Source organism: Apostichopus japonicus, chromosome 21 (assembly GCF_037975245.1).
Source record: "Apostichopus japonicus isolate 1M-3 chromosome 21, ASM3797524v1, whole genome shotgun sequence".
Lineage (NCBI taxonomy): Eukaryota > Metazoa > Echinodermata > Holothuroidea > Aspidochirotida > Stichopodidae > Apostichopus > Apostichopus japonicus.
The window spans coordinates 1,500,082-1,519,560 of NC_092581.1; the positions used below are offsets into that span (position 1 = coordinate 1,500,082).

Here is a 19,479-nt window from a genome sequence, read left to right on the forward strand (position 1 = left end):
TGCCTGAATTAAGTTATATGTTATACTGTATAAGTCACTCTGAAGGGATTCTTTAGTTCAGAATACAGAAACTGTGATATAAACAGACTTCATAGTTTCTGCCAAGATATTGCAGCTCTTGTAAATGGCTGCAGTAGAATTTCAGAGGAAAGATTTAAATTTATTAGAATGTTTACAAAAATTGTTTTGATTATCTTTGACACAACAGGGAAAACATCTTTTTATGTCTGTGTTTCTTTCTCTCTGAATTAATTATTGTTTCTAAGAGCTTTGTTCTAAGGGGTTAACATAGTAATTTACTCATACGGTAGTTAATATGCTATACCTAAATAAATTTAAATGAAATAATTGCTGCACAAATCTAGAGATAGGGCAGCTTAGTACATACATAGACCTGTATGATAATTCAACTTTCATAAACCTGAAAACTATGAATATGATATAAACCAGAAGTTTATATATCTTTGATGATGTGTAAGTTAAACTTTATAGCTCGAGATTCAGTGAATTAGGACAATTTGAGGGAGAGATATTAAAGTACTGGAATAATTTAGTGTTGTAATTTTGTGTACTAGTAGTTTTCAAGGCTCTAAACTTTTGTCTCATTTATGGTTATATATATTTGATCAATATATATATTATATATTATATATATATATTTGATCAACTATATATTTGATCAACTATACTTTTATATATATATATTTGATTATATATATTTGATCAACTTCAAACTTTGAGCTCGAGATTCAGTGAATTAGGACAATTTGAGAGAGAGATATTGGAGAGTACTGGAAAAAATTTAGTGTTGTAATTTTGTGTACTAGTAGTTTTGAAGGCTCTAAACTTTTGTCTCATGATAAAGATACTATGGCTCCTGTGTACAAAAACTGCACTATATAAGATCTCTGTGTAGTTGTCTAGCAATTTGCTCATTTTGTATTGCATGTGGCTATGCAATACTGGATAAATGATTCCCTGGAATCATGGGTTCTACTGCAGTATATGTGTTTGCAGGTGCTTTCTACTGAATCTGTGAAGAATTCTAACAACTGTAGTTGCATTTTCTGTACCAAATTAGATTTTGCTTCATGTTATGACTAATTTGTTGTCACGGAGATACAGTAGTACAAATGTTTCAGTTTCAGTTTTTCAAACTGTATATCCTCTCAAAGAGGTGAAAGAGAGTTGAATACAAGTACATCTTAAATAGGCTATAAACAAAAGAAGGAAGAAGAAGAAGAAAAAGACAAAGGAAAGGAAGAAAGCAAAGAACAATCGGTGACAACCTTCCTGTGAGACTCCAAAAAAAAAAACTCTTTGAAACAAGGACAGTTGTAATCAAGATCTCTCAGATTTTGCTCTGTTTTTTACTACATGTACTTCACTTCCTCTCATAACTGGCTCCAGTCTACTGTTAACACTTTTCTCATCTGCATGACTTCATACATCGCTTTTATCTGCTGTACTTCCTTCAGAATGCGATAGTTTAATATCTGTAAAGTTCTTGAAGTGTTCGAAGCAAGGAAAAATTCCTATCTTGTAAGTTTACTGTAGAATTGGGGTTTCATAAGCTGGATGAAATCATTCATAAAAGTGCCTTAAAAATACAAAAGTGGGGATACTTTCTTGTTTGACTATATAGCAATTTTACACTGTTGTCTTCAACGGCATCGTGGATTTTAAAATTGTGAAAAAGTGGTCACAGATTGACTTCGGCAACCGACTGTATTGTACTGCACTGTAACTGTACAATGTCTACAGTATCAGTGCAGTCATACATGTATTTATATAACACCATATGGGAAGCGAGGATATACGCCGTTACAAGTTACCGTACACCACCGTACTAGTGAAGCACTGTAGCCTACTGCACTGTACTGTACAATATCTGCAGTATCAGTGCAGTCATACATGTCTATAACACTATAGGGAAGCGAGGATATACGCCGTTACAAGTTACCGTACACCACCATACTAGTGTAGCACTTACTGTACTGTACAATGTCTACACTCAACAGTATCAGTGCATTGATACATGTATTTATATAACACCGTATGGGACGCTAGGATATACGCCATTACAAGTTACCGTACACCACCGTACTAGTGAAGCACTGTAGCCTACTGCACTGTACTGTACAATGTCTACAGTATCAGTGCAGTCATACATGTATTTATATAACACCGTATGGGAAGCGAGGATATACGCCGTTACAAGTTAACGTACAACACTGTACTAGTGAAGCACTGTGCTGCAGTATTAATTTTAATTAATTACATTCACAGAAGTCCTCTTAACAACCAATCCTACCTACTGTACTTCCACACAGTATTACTAAGTGCACACAATGTTACTACTTGCACCTAACATTATACATTTACCAGTGTAGAGTGGAACCAGGCGGTAGTGATGTAAACTTAATGCTCTCTGGTACTATTGAAATAATTATCGGCAGTTTGTTCAGCTGCTTCAAAGCGTATGCTTGATGACATAAAAAAAAAAATTATTCGTGGGAGCTGATATACAGTGTAATTTGTATGTTAGTATTCCTGGAAGAAGAAAAGTTACGGTAACCGTAAAAGAACCTCAGTTTAATATAGATAGTAAACACAAAACAGGACTGCGTTTATTATTAGCTTATAAGTTACATTATCTAGGTACAGTATTCCTTGAGATTGCTAGCAAGTTTTAGGCATGAGGTTCAAGTTTTATTGAGTTTTATTTCCTGGACATCTGGTTTGTTTTAATGTCTCTGTCTTTATTTCTGACAAATTTGGCATCCCAAGGTATATAGGAGAACTATTACAGTATTTGTAATTTTTATGTTGTACATTAAATGCACATTAAACACAATAAATGAACATTAAACACAGTAAATGCACATGGAACATCAGAGGAACATTGAAGCAACCTTTGGTATTTGTCTGTCGAATACATACTCAGTTCTACTCAAAGATAAATCATACTAACGTATAAAACTACAATAGGCTCTGTGATTTCTTCCAGCTGCTTCATTCTTGATGATGATGATGATAATAGTGTGTGTATATTTCATGTTTGTTTGCGTGTGTACAGTACATGTATTTATGCTTTGGCATGTAAACACGATTAACTCACCATGTGTATCCTGTATGCACCGTACTGCAGATGCCCTTCAGTGAGTTCCTGGCTGCTTTCATTAATGATTGGAGGTTAAATGTCATTTGCAGTCGCAAGAATCCAAACTATGATTCAAGACCTTTTGAAGCAGCATATATATGCTTAGAAAGTACAGCTTTCTGGAAATGCATCAATGAGTGCCATAGCTTTCTAGTAGTTTTAGTGGAGGTCATTTTTGGTCAACACAATTTGTCAAAATGTGAAAACCTTTAAAGATGGCTCACTCAGTAATTCCAGTTTGATGAATTTCATACTTGTTGTGTAGATCTATGCCTATTAATATGGCATCTATGGATAATGTTTTTTGGTGGAGGCAAAGGTCATGTGATGTCACCATTGGGCGAAAACAATGAAAACCTGGTGAAGTTGTGAAGTGGGCAAACCTATATATAAGCTTATATGCTCTTGACTTTGGGAGCATCAGCACATCCAGACTTTGCCAAATTTCAATTGCAGTTGCTGTAAACATTGCGTGTACACATAACAGCCTCTTTTTACTGTACAACTAATGTTATCAAATATCTCCAGATTGAATATTTATCCCCCAAATTAAGTAACATCTCCAGTGTCTCGTTACTGTGCCCCAGGATGTTTTTCACAATTTAGCTTTGTAGAACTTTCTAAGATTGCCAGGTTATTTTAAGATTCCCTGGCATCTACATAACATGTTTACAATTTTGTAAAAATTGATGGGATTCCTGTACTGTACATGTATACCCTATAGAATCAGACTGCTGTCACTCTGTGACTGTACCGAGCTGCATTAGTACAGTGCAGTGTAGCACAGTGTACAGTATTGCCGTGCAGTATGGTTTGCTGTACAAATACAAGACTGTTATAGTTATACATCTTTTGACTTGTCTACGCAACTTGACCGGTTTGCATAGATGTAGCAGTTTGCGATGTGATACTGGATAAATTAATAAATTGATATGTAATATTACACACTTTCAAGCTTGTACGTCCAAACATCGTTTTAAAAAAAAAATTAAAATTAAACGTATTACTGTTAAGGAGTGTTAACCTCAAATTATTTAGTTTAGCGCAGGTCGTTTAATGCTAATACCACATATATCATAGCCACCTTCTTTGCAAATTATTTCGTATAGTATAGTACAGTACAGTCAATACAGTGCAGTAAAAGTACAACAGTGCAGTATAGCACAGTTCAGTACAGTGCAGTATAGTACAGTGCAGTACAGTCAGTAGTGCAGTATAGCATTTCAGTACCATACAGAACATTGCAGTACTGTACAGCACAGTTCAGTACCATGCAGTACAGCACAGTGTGCAACTGCCATGTATAGCAAAACGTATAATATATTGAAGATCAATTTTTTGCAGTTGAGAAACAAAATGGAGAGAATGCATGTTCTTATTGGAATATATAATATATCCAGTACATTATAATGTGCGTAAGTGCATACTGTATGGTGGCTTGGCTTTTAAGATATGACGTGTGCATTAATTTCTCATTCCTTTGAAGCATAATATCCCCCTGTACATGCACTAAGGATTATTCCCTAGCAAATAAAACAGCTGACATAAAATCAATGGATGGTTAGCCAAAAAGAAACGGGATGCATTTTATTGACAGCACTGGAATGCAGGAACTGTAATTTGGCAAGGTTAATGGCATAGTTTAGTTGTATGCATAGTACTAAGTAGTTATAGATTTCAGAGGCTACAAGCACACACTAGTAATATGCAGATACTGCAGTACAGTTGCATGAAGGTACAACACGCAGCATTTACTATATATATGGACTTTGAAGTTGAAAGTCCTACTTTCATACCCGACAGTACCCAAAACTTTACTGCACTTCAGAAATGTATAGTACATTAATTTAATACATTGGCCCTTATTAAATAAATGTAGATTTGAAAGAGAAAATACATAAAACGGCAATTATAAAAAATTCCGGAGTGTTTGCAAATTTTGATAGATTCGCTGTGGGATATTAATATTTTTAATAACAATTAATTTTTTTTTATGTTTTTGGTGACATGCAATACTTAAAGTCTTAAAGAGATTTTTAAACATGAAGTGCTTGACTAATAGTATCATAAAGTAATTATAGCTCTTGAATGCCCTTGAATAGTAAAATACTAGTACAAAACAAAGTTCCTCTATTCAATAATAAATCCATAAATCATAAACTGCGCTACTGTATGTTTTTGAGGAAAGTAATTGGTACAGTGCCGTTTTGGTTATGATGCTTAACATCCATATGATCCTATACAGACAAGTTGGCGTATATGTGCGTGTGTAAGCGTGTGTGTGTGTGTGATGCCCTAGCTTGTAAACACGGGTATGTCAAGGAGGAAGTACGTAATTGATTTCATACTTGTTATATATTTTGGCCAGGGTCAGTATATGATCTCTGTTGTTTCTGGTGGGACTTATCATGCATATTAATGAGTTGGTGCGGCATAACGTAAAGCTTTTAAAATGTCAATATCTCTTCGACCGTACGTCACAGTTAGTTCATACTTGGTATGGTGATGTAACTACATATATTAAGTACATGTTCTTTGCAGCTCAATAATTTAAACTTCATTAATATCAATGGATGGGGGCTTATTGAGAAATATTCAAAAATAGATTGTTAACACGATATCTCCACAAACACAAGTTGAATCAATGTCATACTTGGCAGATAGATGCCCTACAATGAGTTGATCTGCCTTATTGATTCTGGTTCCCATCTCATGAATATTAATGAGTGGGTAGGGCTTACCAGAAAAATTCTTAAAATGTCAATTTTGTTGTAACCGTATATCGGATTTAGTTTGTACTCTTTTATGTTGATGTAACTAAATATCCTTTCAACAGCAATTTTTGCCTCATTAATATTTCATTGTGGTTGAGGCTTAATGGGAAATTATTAAAAAACAGCATAAACCCAAAGCACTTTACATATGAACTGGGATAATACATTGTAAGTATATATGTATATACTGTAGATACAGTACATGTTTGTGAGATCATAAAATTTATCCTCATCAATGTTCATGCAAGATATCCGATAACTGGTATCTTCCCTTATATGTTGCTGCATTAGTCAATAGATAATCCCTCATTTGTGTGCACAAGTTTATGAATATGAACATTTATGGCTTATCACACTATGTTTGGGCATCGGAAGCACTAAGCATTTTCTCGTTTTCTGTTTCATACCTTGCCGGAGGCGTAAGGCATGTACTGTACAGATTGCGTTGGTTTGTGTGTGTGTGCGTGCGTGTGCATGTCTATGTGACACCTGCTTGTAAACATGATAACTCCTGCTTGATAACCCTGCATGATAACTCCTGCATGAAAACATGATGACACCTGCTTGTAAACATGATAACACCTGCTTGTAAACATGATAAGTTCACATGATGCATCAAAGTCACACGTGGTATGTGGATCCATTTTATATTGAGCACAAGAAACCTATTGTTTTCTGTGAAGGTCAAAGGCTGTTTGAGGTCAACATAGGTCACAGTCTGAGAACATTGTTGACAAGCTATAAATTAAACTAAAAAAGTACATCTTCCTTGAAAGTCGTAATTGATATGCAGAACAAGCTTGGTGAGTACAAGAACTCTATCGAAGTTGGTAAAGTCTCCAAAAATCAAAGCTACAATTATTCTGTGATTTCTCGGGTGCTATAATTTTCTCTTGGTGACCATTAGTCTGGTCAACTTAATCACTTCAGTTTACTACTTTGGTGAAGGGGCTCTATGTACAATCTGGTCAGACATATAATCTTCAACAATAGTAGTCAGCTTCAGGAAATGAAATCTGCTTCAATGTGTTGATACTCTTGTGTTGGGTGAACACACTCAAGTGTCCCTTATTGGTTTTCAACTCTGAGCTTCAAGGGGGGTGATTTCAATTTGGTGTTAAAATTGGCCTTATTCTCTGTGATTTATATTAGATGACTTTGAGATTTGACAGTAAGTTGTGACACTTATTTCACAGTGAATAGATAACCTCATGTAACTCTCATTCTTTAAGAACTATTACTATTAACCAGTGCTGTGGCTGAGTGGATAAAGGCGGTGGCATTTGAAGCAATGAGGCTTAGCAATCGGGAGGTTCAGGGTTCGATTCCCGGCCGGGTCATAGTAAGGTGGGTTTTTCATCCAAGAGCAATCTACGGTTTTCTCACCTGAAATGACTTTCTAAATTGAATAGATTCCAAATTTGAGTTAAAATGTTGAATTGGAAGCCACCCGACGTGTAAGTTGTAATCCATAAGCCCTTGCGGGGTTTCTCCCACATTTGTGGTCGCTTAAGCATCGTAAAAATAACTGCTGATTATTACTATTAAAGGGATGGTTGGGGGCAGATCTTCATTTGCTAGCTAGCTCAAACCTGGTATTAAAAAGAACATGTATGTCCTTATGCTCATATATCTGTGTGTCTGTATTTCACCTAATAAAACCTGTTCTTTCTGGATATGACAAATTTTGGAATAGAACCTTCTGTATATAGTGAAATCCTTACCAGTGAAATGAGTGCTACAGTTAAGAGCTTTAAATCTCTGATCTTTTTCTGGTTCTCACTTATGATCATTCTTGGACAAATTTAACTCCCAGTTTGCTCTCACATTAGTCAGATAGTTTAAAAGTGGAATATTTAACAAATTGTTATGGCAATGGATCACAAAGCAGTCAAGCTTTCCATTTGAACTATAAATTGTTGCAGCTATCCATAATTTATAAGTAGCTGCCCAACAACAAAATGGGGCAATTTGTGCAAAATATTAAATTATGCAATTTATTCATATGACTAAATACATACAGTATCTTCATCCTTGAATCTTTATTTGAAAATGGATAAACAAGGTTTTACATTCTACATGCTCTGTGCTTGGGAGGTTTTGTGGACTGATTCTCATCTTTATATCATTTGAAGTTTTTGAATTGCAAATAAAGATTACAAGAAACACAAAATCATTGTGAAGTATTATGAATGTACACATTATTTATGTTTAATGTATATATATGCAAGAAGTTGGAAAACAGTTTTTAATCAGATCTACAGTATGAGGCTTCTTATTTATTGAGGATGATAAATTTTCTTTTCTGTCGTCGAGCTGTAAACATCAACACGATTGAAAAAATGATAAAGGAAAGGAAGAAATTCTTTCCGATCTGATCGAGAGAAGAAAAACGAAACTTCAATTTATAGAACCTTTGATTTTAATCTGTGCAGGCAGATCTTCAGATACCCATCTGTCAAGGAAAAGTTTGTTGACAGAACTGGTTTGTCAACAAGAGCTATAAAAGGCAGGATCTTTGTTTATTTGACTGTTTGTACATGACAGAGAAGTATTTTGAAAAGTGACCTGTTGACCAGGAGAAGTTGTTGACATTACTTTGGCTTTGTGTGGATCAACTAGTACAAAGTGTCAGTGCAATCAAACAGACACTGCTGCAGTCATCGTGAGTTGTTACCATACAGAACTGTACATGTGTAGGTGGCATACCGAACCACATATTGTTCCCCCACATTGCAAATCAGAATTTTGTTTCGTAAAGTTGCCCAGAAAAGAGTGGCTCTGTAAAAGTATTTCTAACAGGTGAAGTGTACAGTAAGTTACATTTTCTTTTTCTGTTTGGGAGAAGGATGAAGGATGGGGTTATGGGGGGGGGGGGAAGGGAAGAGAGATAGAGAGGGGTTTTCTGATTGAACCATAGGAATAAACATAGTCTCATCTAAACAGAGTTCAGTCGTTTTCTTTATCGATCGTAAAAATATAAACTGATTTTTCATATTCTTGAGGAATTGTGCCTTCACAGTTCTATTAAGGCTATATCGATCAGGTACAAAACATTCTTAAATTTCAACAAAATGTTGTTGTTCATTTTGGGATCCAGTCTTGGGATGATAATACTGCTGGAGATCATTTGGTACGAAGGTTTGAATAGTCTGTGCTTGTGGAAAACAGGCTGAATAAATCCTCTTTGACTTTTGTCTTTCTGTCGAAGGGTACACAGTATATACTGTACTTAATATCTTGCCCTGAACCCTACATCCTGTGCGTACAGTAAAAGGTCGCATCAAAATGTTTGCACAGTGTCTTGTGCATCCAAGGTAGTTTACTGCAGACCTGTTGAGTTTTATGATCTTCAAAGATACTACAGATCATTCCATCAGTCCAGGCCACAATCGAGTCTAATTATGGTTCGGTGACGCAGATCTGAAATTGAACTTTTGATTTGATACTTAATATTTCCTGTGCTTTCTCCTCGCCTTATTATCTGTCTCCTCACAAACCTCAAGCAAACAAACCTCATTGTCACATCTTTCATAAAAGGATCTTTCCAAAATGGTCACAGCCAACTTCTTTTTTTGAATATTAGTAAACCCAAAGATATGATTAATTTTTCCCTTCTTGACCTCCACATAGATATATACATCAAAGAGCAAACATGCTCGAGCCGACAAGGGTATTGTTCCGTATGATATATTGAAGTACTTAGCTCTTGGAACTCCCTTGGATATTAAGATAAGATAAGATCAACTTGATTAAAACCCCCACAAAAGATAATTGAATGCTCGCATAAAAGCAGTAAACAGGATACAAGAAAATTACTTAATGTAGCCATGTATCTGGTAAATATATACACGATACACAAAGCTTCTTTTTTTTTGTGTCTGTTTTTTGTTTGTGTACATCAATTATACTTGCACTGTTTCAATTACTATTTGCATATATTTATCGTTATCTACCACACGGTGTTCATCTTTACCGGTTTCTCAAGTTCTGTCACCTTTGTGGAGTAATTGGCACAGTACGACAGCATACGATAGTACCAGCAAGAAAATCACCTTTGCTGCACTGCCAGCCAAATTTTTTTAGTTACTGTGCTTGTAGAGCTTTCTATTGTCAATTCCAATACTGTACATTGTGCACCTGTAGTTATCAACTAATAGCCAATGTGAAACTATTCAAATTATTTTAAATCGAAATGACTTCCTTGGTCACACCTGTATAAATACACTTGTCTATTCTTATATTTTGCTCTACGTACAGTCTCACAGAGCCCTCTGCCTTTATTAAAACTGGGCATTCTTTACAGCAGAGCTTATTTTCAAATTTCATCAACGATTTTACCAAGTCCACAAAGTATTATTCAGATTAACTTTGTAAATTGATCAATCTACTCAACGCCTCTCTTACCTGTCTCCATTCAAATTATGCAACCCACTCTGAAATAACTTACAAGAATTGGTAACGTGTAAGCTCTACGCCCTCCCTCACTAACTGACCCAGTGTAGGAGGGAGGGTCAACACCCCATATCCCGTTCCATCTAAACGTACCATTTCAAAGGTTGATTACTTCAATTAAGCATATGGAATGGTAGATTTGGAAGGAAGGAGGGCTGTGAATATGGTCATTGGGGGTGGGGGGGGGGAGACAGTGCAAGAATGTTACCAGATGTTATCTTGGCTAGGTAGATCAGAGTGCTGTATATATATCTAGAGAGACAGGTAAGTATTGTCATTAACAAATACCCAAACCAGTAAGTTTTGTGGTTTTCAGGCAGTTTGCATTCACTGAAGTTTTGTTAGTTTTTTTAAAGATTTTGGGAAAGTTTCTGATGTCAACAAGGATGGCATCAAGCACTTCATATCAGAGTTTCACATTCAGTTTGATTTTGGGCCAGCGCCATTTTGTCCCTCCCAGCCTTTAAAAACCACCCCCCCCTCCCCTTGACAGGAACTTGACCTCACACTCATTCCTTTGAGCTTCTGTGAGATGAATAAATTACTGTGTCATCAAGTGACTCATCAACTGTGTACACACATGGTGACTGATTTTCATGAATATGGTTTCATTTGAGTTACTTCATGATTATAAGATGTATTAATATTAATTATATCGATATTTGTAGGATCATCTTTTATGTAGTATATATGGAGTTATTGCATGTAACAGGGTGGTTGTAATACAGCATTTATGTGCAGTTAATTATTGACAATGAGTTACAGAGTGCACACACACGTGTATGACATATATTTAGTGCATGTCAAGTTTGTTACTCTCCATGTCTCAATAGGCTTTTATTTGCACAATACGTTTACAAGAGAGATTAAGTAGTTTGAATTGTCAAACACATCATTTCCAAGCAACTACATAAAATCTTTTGCAACATGTATGCAAGACTGATTAAAGAGCTAAGCTTTGCTCTGTCTGAATAATCTAACTAGTTTTCCTTTTTTTTTCTTTCTTTTCTTTTCCAATTACTGTAGGGTTAGAAGTTCCTTTGCCCAAGTTTGGAGAGAAAGCCGATGACCAAGGTGAGTATATATATGGACTGGACATTGTGGGAATGAGGTGGGAATGAGGTGGGAATGAGGTGGGGATATAGGGGAGATGAGGCTGGGGTGGGGCTGGTGGCATCTTCTGGGTCACTGATGACCCACTTCTGGGTCACTGATGACCCACTTCTGGGTCACTGATGACCCACTTCTGGGTCACAGCCCACTTTCACTACCTTCCTAATGTACCCTTCCGAAGAACCACACCTTCTGTGCATGTGAGTTTAGTCTCCATGAATTGTCTGGTTTAACACGTTTTGGAATCCACCCACTTCTGGGTCTCTGATGACCCACTTCTGGGTTACTGATGACCCACTTCTGGGTCACTGATGACCCACTTCTAGGTCACCGATGACCCACTTCTGGGTCAACGATGACCCACTTGTTGGTCACGGCCAACCTTCACAATAATGTTTTACTCTACCATTCTGAAGAACTTTTAAGGACAGTGCTGTGCATTCATGAGTTTAGTCTATATGAATTGTTTTGGTTTAACACCAATGACCCACTTGTTGATCACGGCCCGCCTTCACTTCCGTCCTTCTCTACCATTCTGAAGAACCACTAAGGAGAGTGCTGTACATTTGTGAGTTCCTTGAAGTGTCTTGGGGTTAATGTCACATTTTTGGATTCTACCCATCTTCAGTGTGCGCGGAATTTTGTTTACTTCAAGGAAAATCTGAGAATTATTTGGAAATGGATTCTGGTTAAGGAGTCAGGAAATACACTGCAGAATTTTGTGGACTCAACTCAGATTCTAATTTAGTATTCATAAGTACCGTGAATACGCCGAGCCTTGAGTATCCGTCGCATCTGTAAGCATTTACCCGATATGCCTTTTCATAAGTATTTTATTCCTAAGTACCTGTATAGACATATATATGCCTAACTGTTTTTAAATTTAGGGCTAGGAACTAAAACACATCACATACATACAGTTTCAAATTCATTACAAGTCCCCTTTTGTGATTCAAAGAGATGGAATAATTGAGTAGTACTCAGAGTTTGTTGTTGTTGTTGCAGTTTTAGAACGATTCTTTTTCCTTCTCCTATACAATATATATACTATGGCTCCTGTGTAAAAACCTACTGTCTGAAGCTTTGCACTCATATGGCCATGTGACCATATTGCGATGCCATACCGGATAAAACTTATTCCCTGAAAGACCTATCTAAAGATAAAACTTGTGATGTTGCTTGCTTGCATGCATGCCTATATGCCTCCGTCTGTCCGTCCGTGTGCATTCACGCCATTGAGAACAGCATTTGAACCGTGATCTCTTAAGACATTGCAGCATCAGACCGTCGGTAACGCACGTGTCTCAAAACGAGAGAAATTCAAGGAGAAGAGTAGGAGTCTCACCTATATAGAGTACTTACAGTATGTACGTACGTACACTTATCAAAGTCCAAATATCCATGCAAGGGGTTCAAGACTCATGATTCGTTACTAAACTAGACGAAGATGAAGACAACGAGGGCGATGATACATCGGAGCAATCAATGAGTCAGGCAGTCTGCTGGGTTGTTTGTTAATAGTCGGGAAGAGGGAAGCCCAGTTTAACATGACTTAATAATCAAAACTCTTTGTGACTTAATAATCAAACTCTTTGTGACTAAATTATCAAACTCTTTGTGACGACCGACGGACCGACCGTAGTGTGTAAGGGGCATGAGGACAGTGACGAATCGATTTGGAGCGGATTTCTATCAGATTCTGAAGAGAGTGGAACCAAAAGAGGAAAATATGTTGGGATTTATACTTTTTGCAAGGAGTGTCTGCTCTTGACAGCATTGTATTGGACTTAATCCACGTGTTAATCGTGCAACACGGAAACAGCTACTATACGGGGGGGATGTTTTTTTTTTTCTTTCTGTGGAAGGAAAAAATTATTGTGGAATTGCACATTTGAATGAAATGTAAAGGTGTGAATTGTTGAGTAGTCAGTGCATTTGCTGTAAAGAACTTCAAACAGTAGTTTAGAGAAAGGACTACGGCTCATATCTGCCTCATACTTTAAAAGATTGAAGTTAAAACCATCGGCAATTTTCTTTTTTGGGTGGGGGACTTTAGTTGCAACTTTGTTGGTTACGCAAAACGTTTATTAAATAATTTGTGTTGGAGGAGTACAACATGCCTTTCTTTAAAAAACTTGACTTTTTTGTATTACTGAGGAGTAACGTTAGCCTGGGCAAGTCCTCAGGTGAGTGTAACATTCAATATACATACAGTATGTTTCATTTATCCCATTTTGATGTGAGCCTTTGAGAGAAAAAGAGAAAGTGGTCGACAGAATAGTTTAGTCTCATCGATCGATCAATCCATCCTCCTTGATCCGTGAGTCAGGATGGTCGAAAACTAGGCCAACATATAAGAAAATATGGATGAAACCTGGAAGGTCAGTTCATGACAATGGAAATGTGGTCGAAACATTTGATGGCTTACTCCATACTGTAATGTTATAGGGCGACCCACAGGCAGAAGTGGATCGTTGGGGGGGGGGGGGGTGGCCTCAGTGATAAAAGTTACCAAATTTTTACATCCTAGGTATATACATGTGAAAGTGCATAGTTTGAGTTGAGGTAGTTAAGTGTCATTGTTGATTATATTCAAAGTCATTAAATTTTGGAGTGAGGTCATTACTTTTGACTGGTCAATTAGTCACTTCCAAGTGAACTTTCCTGAGGTTAGTTTTACTATCTATCACTGATGACCACTGCATGATATACACATATACCCTTTAAAATCCTCCCGGCCTCCCCCCCCAAATGAAAATAGGCATCCCCTGCAATGCAAAGATGTTATCAATTGTTGTCAGCTACGTTGGTAGATCAGAATGAATATACAGTATGAAGGAGACATGTAAGTTTCTGCATTCATAAATAAATACCCATGCCAGTAACGTGGGGGGGGGGGGGTTCATTGGTCACGAGAGGTTGAGTAAAAGCCACTTGTCTAATATTTTCCAGTGCCTTTGTTCATGCCGTAAGCACCTTTACTTGTATCCACTCTGGGATTTATATAGAAGAGGGGGGAGACAGGTAAGAACAAAAAAGTGTGGACTGTCACTTTCTAGCTTCCTCCCTCTCAGTAAAGTTAGTAATTACCAGATGCTAAGTATTTAAAGAGGCAATTTTGATACATTTCCTTTTATACAAATTGTTAGGCATTTGTTTCCTCCTTTCCGCTTCCTGTATGCATAGTAAACAAGAAATGTACGTAATCATACTTTTGTGTACTTGAAACAACTTAAGAGTCCAATTGTTTAAAGACGAGTACCATTTAACACTGTCATAAAGGGTTAACAGTATTTATGTATGCTGATGTTTGGAAACTTACAGTAGCAACACCACACAAATAAATATTTGATAACCTGATCATACTTTCACTTTCCTTAACTGACATTGGTTTGAGTTTTATAGTAGAGAACTAGGATACAACAAGTTGAATGATGGCGGAAACAATTTCATGAAACATTCTGCAGGGTGGTTTGTTTGTCTGTTTGTTTGTACGTCGCAACACATTAATGTTAGGATATTAATCTCTGGATGACAAGAATTTCTTTAAACAACTTCAATTCTGTCCTACCATCATTCTGAGTTTTCTACACATAGTTGTTTCCATGGTAATGACTTCTATTTTCTATTTTTCTTTCTTTGTATGTCTTCGGTTAATCTTCGGTTAATCTGGTTAATCTCTCTCTCTCCTTACCTTCTCAAGCTGGCCGTTTTCATGCATGTCGTTATGGTCGTTGGGATTTATCCCTCTTCTCAGGGATGACAGATGGCTCGATCTCCTCTATGCTGTTGCTCTCTGCTTCTCTCATCTCTTTCTCATTTGTAAGAAGATTTGGAGAGCGGTGATGCTTAAAATCGATGGTCATGCATTCCTAAATTTACATGGACTTTTGTCTTACATCCAACCGACGATTCTGTCATCATGAATCTAGTGCAATCAGGGAGTTGTTCCTGGTGCAATGGTCAGTGTGCAACACTGCTGCCCAGTAGTAAAGTGTTCATTTCGGCTATAAGACCAGTTGGATTTGTTAAGCCAGGCTACTGTAGATCTTGTTCTTTAAATTTGGTAGTTGTTTATTTGTTTGTTTGTTTATTCTAAGCCCACTTTTGAACCGCTCACTGCTGGGTCATCACTCACTGTGTCGGACTCTACCATTACCATCGGACTCTACCATTACCATTACTCTACTCTACCATTACCATCGGACTCTACCATTACTCTACTTTACCATAGGACTCTACTCTACCATTGGACTCTACCATTATCAAGACTTAACAATGCGATTTCATGCAGGGTTTTTTCATCCTCTGGGACCTCGTTGGTACAGTTTCCATGAAGTTTCTGAATTTCTAAAATTCAGTCTATTCTGGAATCCAGTTTTTTCTGGAAGTGTAATATATAACAGAATGTTACAGATCGTTTTTTTAGTTTTTATTTCAATCAAGAAAATGTCTTTTTGATTTACAGGAATAAATTCCGGGATGCAGGAATTTGAGAATCCAGTATTCATTGGAAATGCACCAGAGACTGATTTTAACGGGTAAGTAGGCTAGTTAAGTAGAGAAAAGTATTTTAAAATATGAGACATTAAATGATGCATATAAATGTTTCTTGCGTAATTTTCAACTTTGACTACAGACCATTGTAATGTTGTTGAAAATTTGGTGAAAATACTTATTAATTTAATTTTAGACAAGAATTACTCGTCACCACACAGACTTTACTGTAAAACTTTGTCAATTCAGCATACAGAACAAATTTTTAAAGAAAGTTAATGAGTCGTCCTCTTTGGGGATAGTCTGTTTTCAAATTTTCCTCCAAAAGAAAGGTTGGTTGAAGTTTTGGATGAATTGATCAAAGATATACCCTTTCAAAACAACCTAGAGTGGAACTGCTAATTTTTCAGTGAGTTTTTGGAGATCTGGCAGTCAAATTTGTGAGTTTTGCAAACTTCACCGGTTTTATGAAATGACGAAAGTACAGACCACCGCACAGCTATCAACCTGTACTACTTTTAACAGAGGAATAACGTTTACCACGGTTGCTCAACGTTTATCACACAAGAATTAAATCCAATTTTAAATTAATTCCAATGTTAATTAAGTGGAATTATCAGCAGAATTAGCAGTTCTTATACATACAGTATGTATGGTATAGGCAAAGGTACAGATCTGCCCCAACAATGAAATAACATTGGGAAAGGCTACAGCACTAATGGAATCTTTCTTTGAACAACAAACCAACTTTGTTCAGTTTTTTCCTAATACTGTTGTGACATTTTGGTCGTGTATACCCTAATGTAAGAACATGACAGAATAGTGTCAGTTGGAAGCATATCCGATGTCGTGTATACCCTAATGTAAGAACATGACAGAATAGTGTCTGTTGGAAGCATATCCGATGACAAGAGAATCGTCATCGTCGAGGCAACCAGGTGCTTTGCACGGCTGCAACGTAGATCCGTTACTTCTAGCCGTGGTTATCTTGTCCCGTCGTGGTTCAAGTCAAAGGAAACGTATCATCTTCTGCATAACATACATCAAATCATAAACAGAAAACTATGCAGGGAAGTTTGTTTAGTTTGGCTAAAGAGGAAAAGGAAAAAGTATTTGCTAGAATGGTGTGTTCTCTAATGATTTCCCTAGCCCTTCATTATTTAAATGTTATTTTTAAAATACTGTTTTTTTGCTTTTCATTTGTGGAGATGTATCCCATCTCTTGCAGTCAACCAGTCTTTTTTAATAGACTCCAATGTATAACAGAAAAATACATCTCATAATTTTTAACCTGATATTTCACGCTTGAGCGGCACTGTTTTCCAGATATCGTAGACTCTATGATTTTTACTTTGAATCACTCCGCAGGATGAACGGCAGTGGTCTTCCCCCGCCCCCTCAGATCTCAAGGGGTAGCGTGAGTGGTAACGTTATCCTTCAGAGCATCAATGAAACGGATGGTTCTTCACCTCAAGTAAGTGTGTCTTCGTCACCTCGTCGACACTCTCATCCTCTCGCGTTCTGATTTAACCTCTCGCTCTCTTACTCGTTTACGGTTTAAAGCAGCTTTCAGACTTGATTTTGATAACGAAATTTGAAGGCTTATTGAAAGGTGACCATCTTCCTTTTCAGGAAATCCAGAGGTATGATATCTTGGATGTTGTCCCTCCCCTACCCAATCCCCACCCCCCCTGCCCTTCACTTGGTTCATTTTGTTCAAAACCGACTATTGGTCCAAAATAAAAATCTGGTCACTAAAACCTTGCAGGTGACTTGCAAGTCTACATATATCACTATGCAGCTAAGTTTATAAAAAAAATGTTAACCATGTTGAATGTTATAAAAATATTGAATGTTGCCTTTTCGATCCTTGGCAAATTGTTTCTACAAACGGAAGGTCACAAAAGGTATTGAAATTATTCACAGCCTTTTGCACATATTCGGGGATATTGTCGGGGCAGTACGTAAAATTCTAGGACATTTCCTGGGGACACTTTTAATCCAAGGACTGTAATAGATGGCAAATCAAATTCAGGCATTATCCTCCAAAAAAACTGGGAACATCTGGTCACCGCGAGATTATTGTATTGGAAACTAAATTGCCATGGCGATAAGTCATAAGCTTGATTCGTTAAGTTTCTATTTAAAATAACGAAGCTAATCAAGATTTTAAACATTTGTGGTTACATTGAAATCAATATATATACCCAAATAAATACCATGGAAGTTAAACAGGTTAATACTGATTTGTAACTACATTTCCTGTTTGGAGGTATCATAAGGAAATTCTAGTTTTTCATGAAGAATAGAAAAGAATCAACTACTGCTTTAAGATCAAAACCTTCTGATGGCATTTACCATTTCTTTTCTGGAATATATTTTAGGAGAATCTCCTCTCTCCCACCTCCCCTCCCAAGAAGAAAGGTATTTGATAGTAGTACTTCCCTTTGGTGTGAAAGTTCCATTTATTTTGCTGAATTTGTGAGCTGGATCTCTGATTTCATAGATCAGGTAAAACAGCTGTGCTTGACATCAGGAAAGGCAACAAGGGTCGTTCCAAACAGTAGAGCTCGTTGTATATCAACAAGATGGTTCATGGGTGGGTTGTACATTTCGTCTAAATAAATAACTGATTGTCCTGTGATCAAACAAGCTCATAGGTTTGTTCCTCGTGAGAAGAAAATTTAGTTCGCTGAGACTAAGAGAAGACTCTGAAGATAACTTACGGCAGTTTCATAGCTTAAGCATTCCAATAATTTATACAAGTTTGTAAACTTTGGGGTTTTTTTTGCATATGAATTGTGATTGTTGTCAACAGGATGTGACATTGTAAGATACCTTTCAGACTGGTCATATAAGCTTCAAGTATTAATCCATGCAACTGGTGGCACATTACATAAATTTTGTAAAACACACGTCATTTAGTCGAACATCTCGACATTAATGTACATTCTAGCCCACAAATTGCCACAAATTTTCCATTAATTTCACAAACATGGAGGGGTAATGAGTTTGCAAAATGAGAGTTAACCCAGCATTTCCAGGGGAAGATATATATATATGATGCATTACATCCTTAATTAAAAATTGATTTGTGGCAAAACCAGAAAGCAGACATTTTCAGTGTTTAAATGAAATAGCATCATAAAAAGTGGAAAGTGTATCATTTCATGGTTGTGATATATGGTCTTTGGCATCCGGTCTGATCCGGCACAACAGCAATAAATCACTGTTGTTATTGATCAGAATGGTAATTTCCCGGTATTGATTCCTGTTTAGCTCGATGACCTCAGTTTTCATCTTGATCTTCTTGGCAACCCTCCAATGACAGATATGGTGGTCTGGGGGAGGAAGGGAGGGAGGGGGAGGGGAGTTTTCCCCCTCCCATTTGAGATATTTTTTATATGATCAAAGGTGCTTTAAAAGTTGTCACATGGTTTTATATGTTGCAACTTTTGAAATAATGTTATTCCAGTA

At 36.8% G+C, this 19,479-nt stretch overlaps 1 protein-coding gene across 8 annotated transcripts in view; it reads left to right on the forward strand.

Annotated features, from left to right (window-relative positions):
• Positions 1-19,479, forward strand: part of LOC139962493 (ralBP1-associated Eps domain-containing protein 1-like) — a 66,895-nt gene that overhangs the window by 4,688 nt on the left and 42,728 nt on the right. For all 8 annotated transcript variants that reach the window (XM_071962499.1, XM_071962503.1, XM_071962498.1 and 5 more), the window contains exons 3-5: positions 11,419-11,466; positions 15,974-16,046; positions 17,371-17,476. In XM_071962499.1, coding sequence (XP_071818600.1) covers positions 11,419-11,466; positions 15,974-16,046; positions 17,371-17,476 — 227 coding nt within the window. The remainder of the gene's footprint in view (positions 1-11,418; positions 11,467-15,973; positions 16,047-17,370; positions 17,477-19,479) is intronic.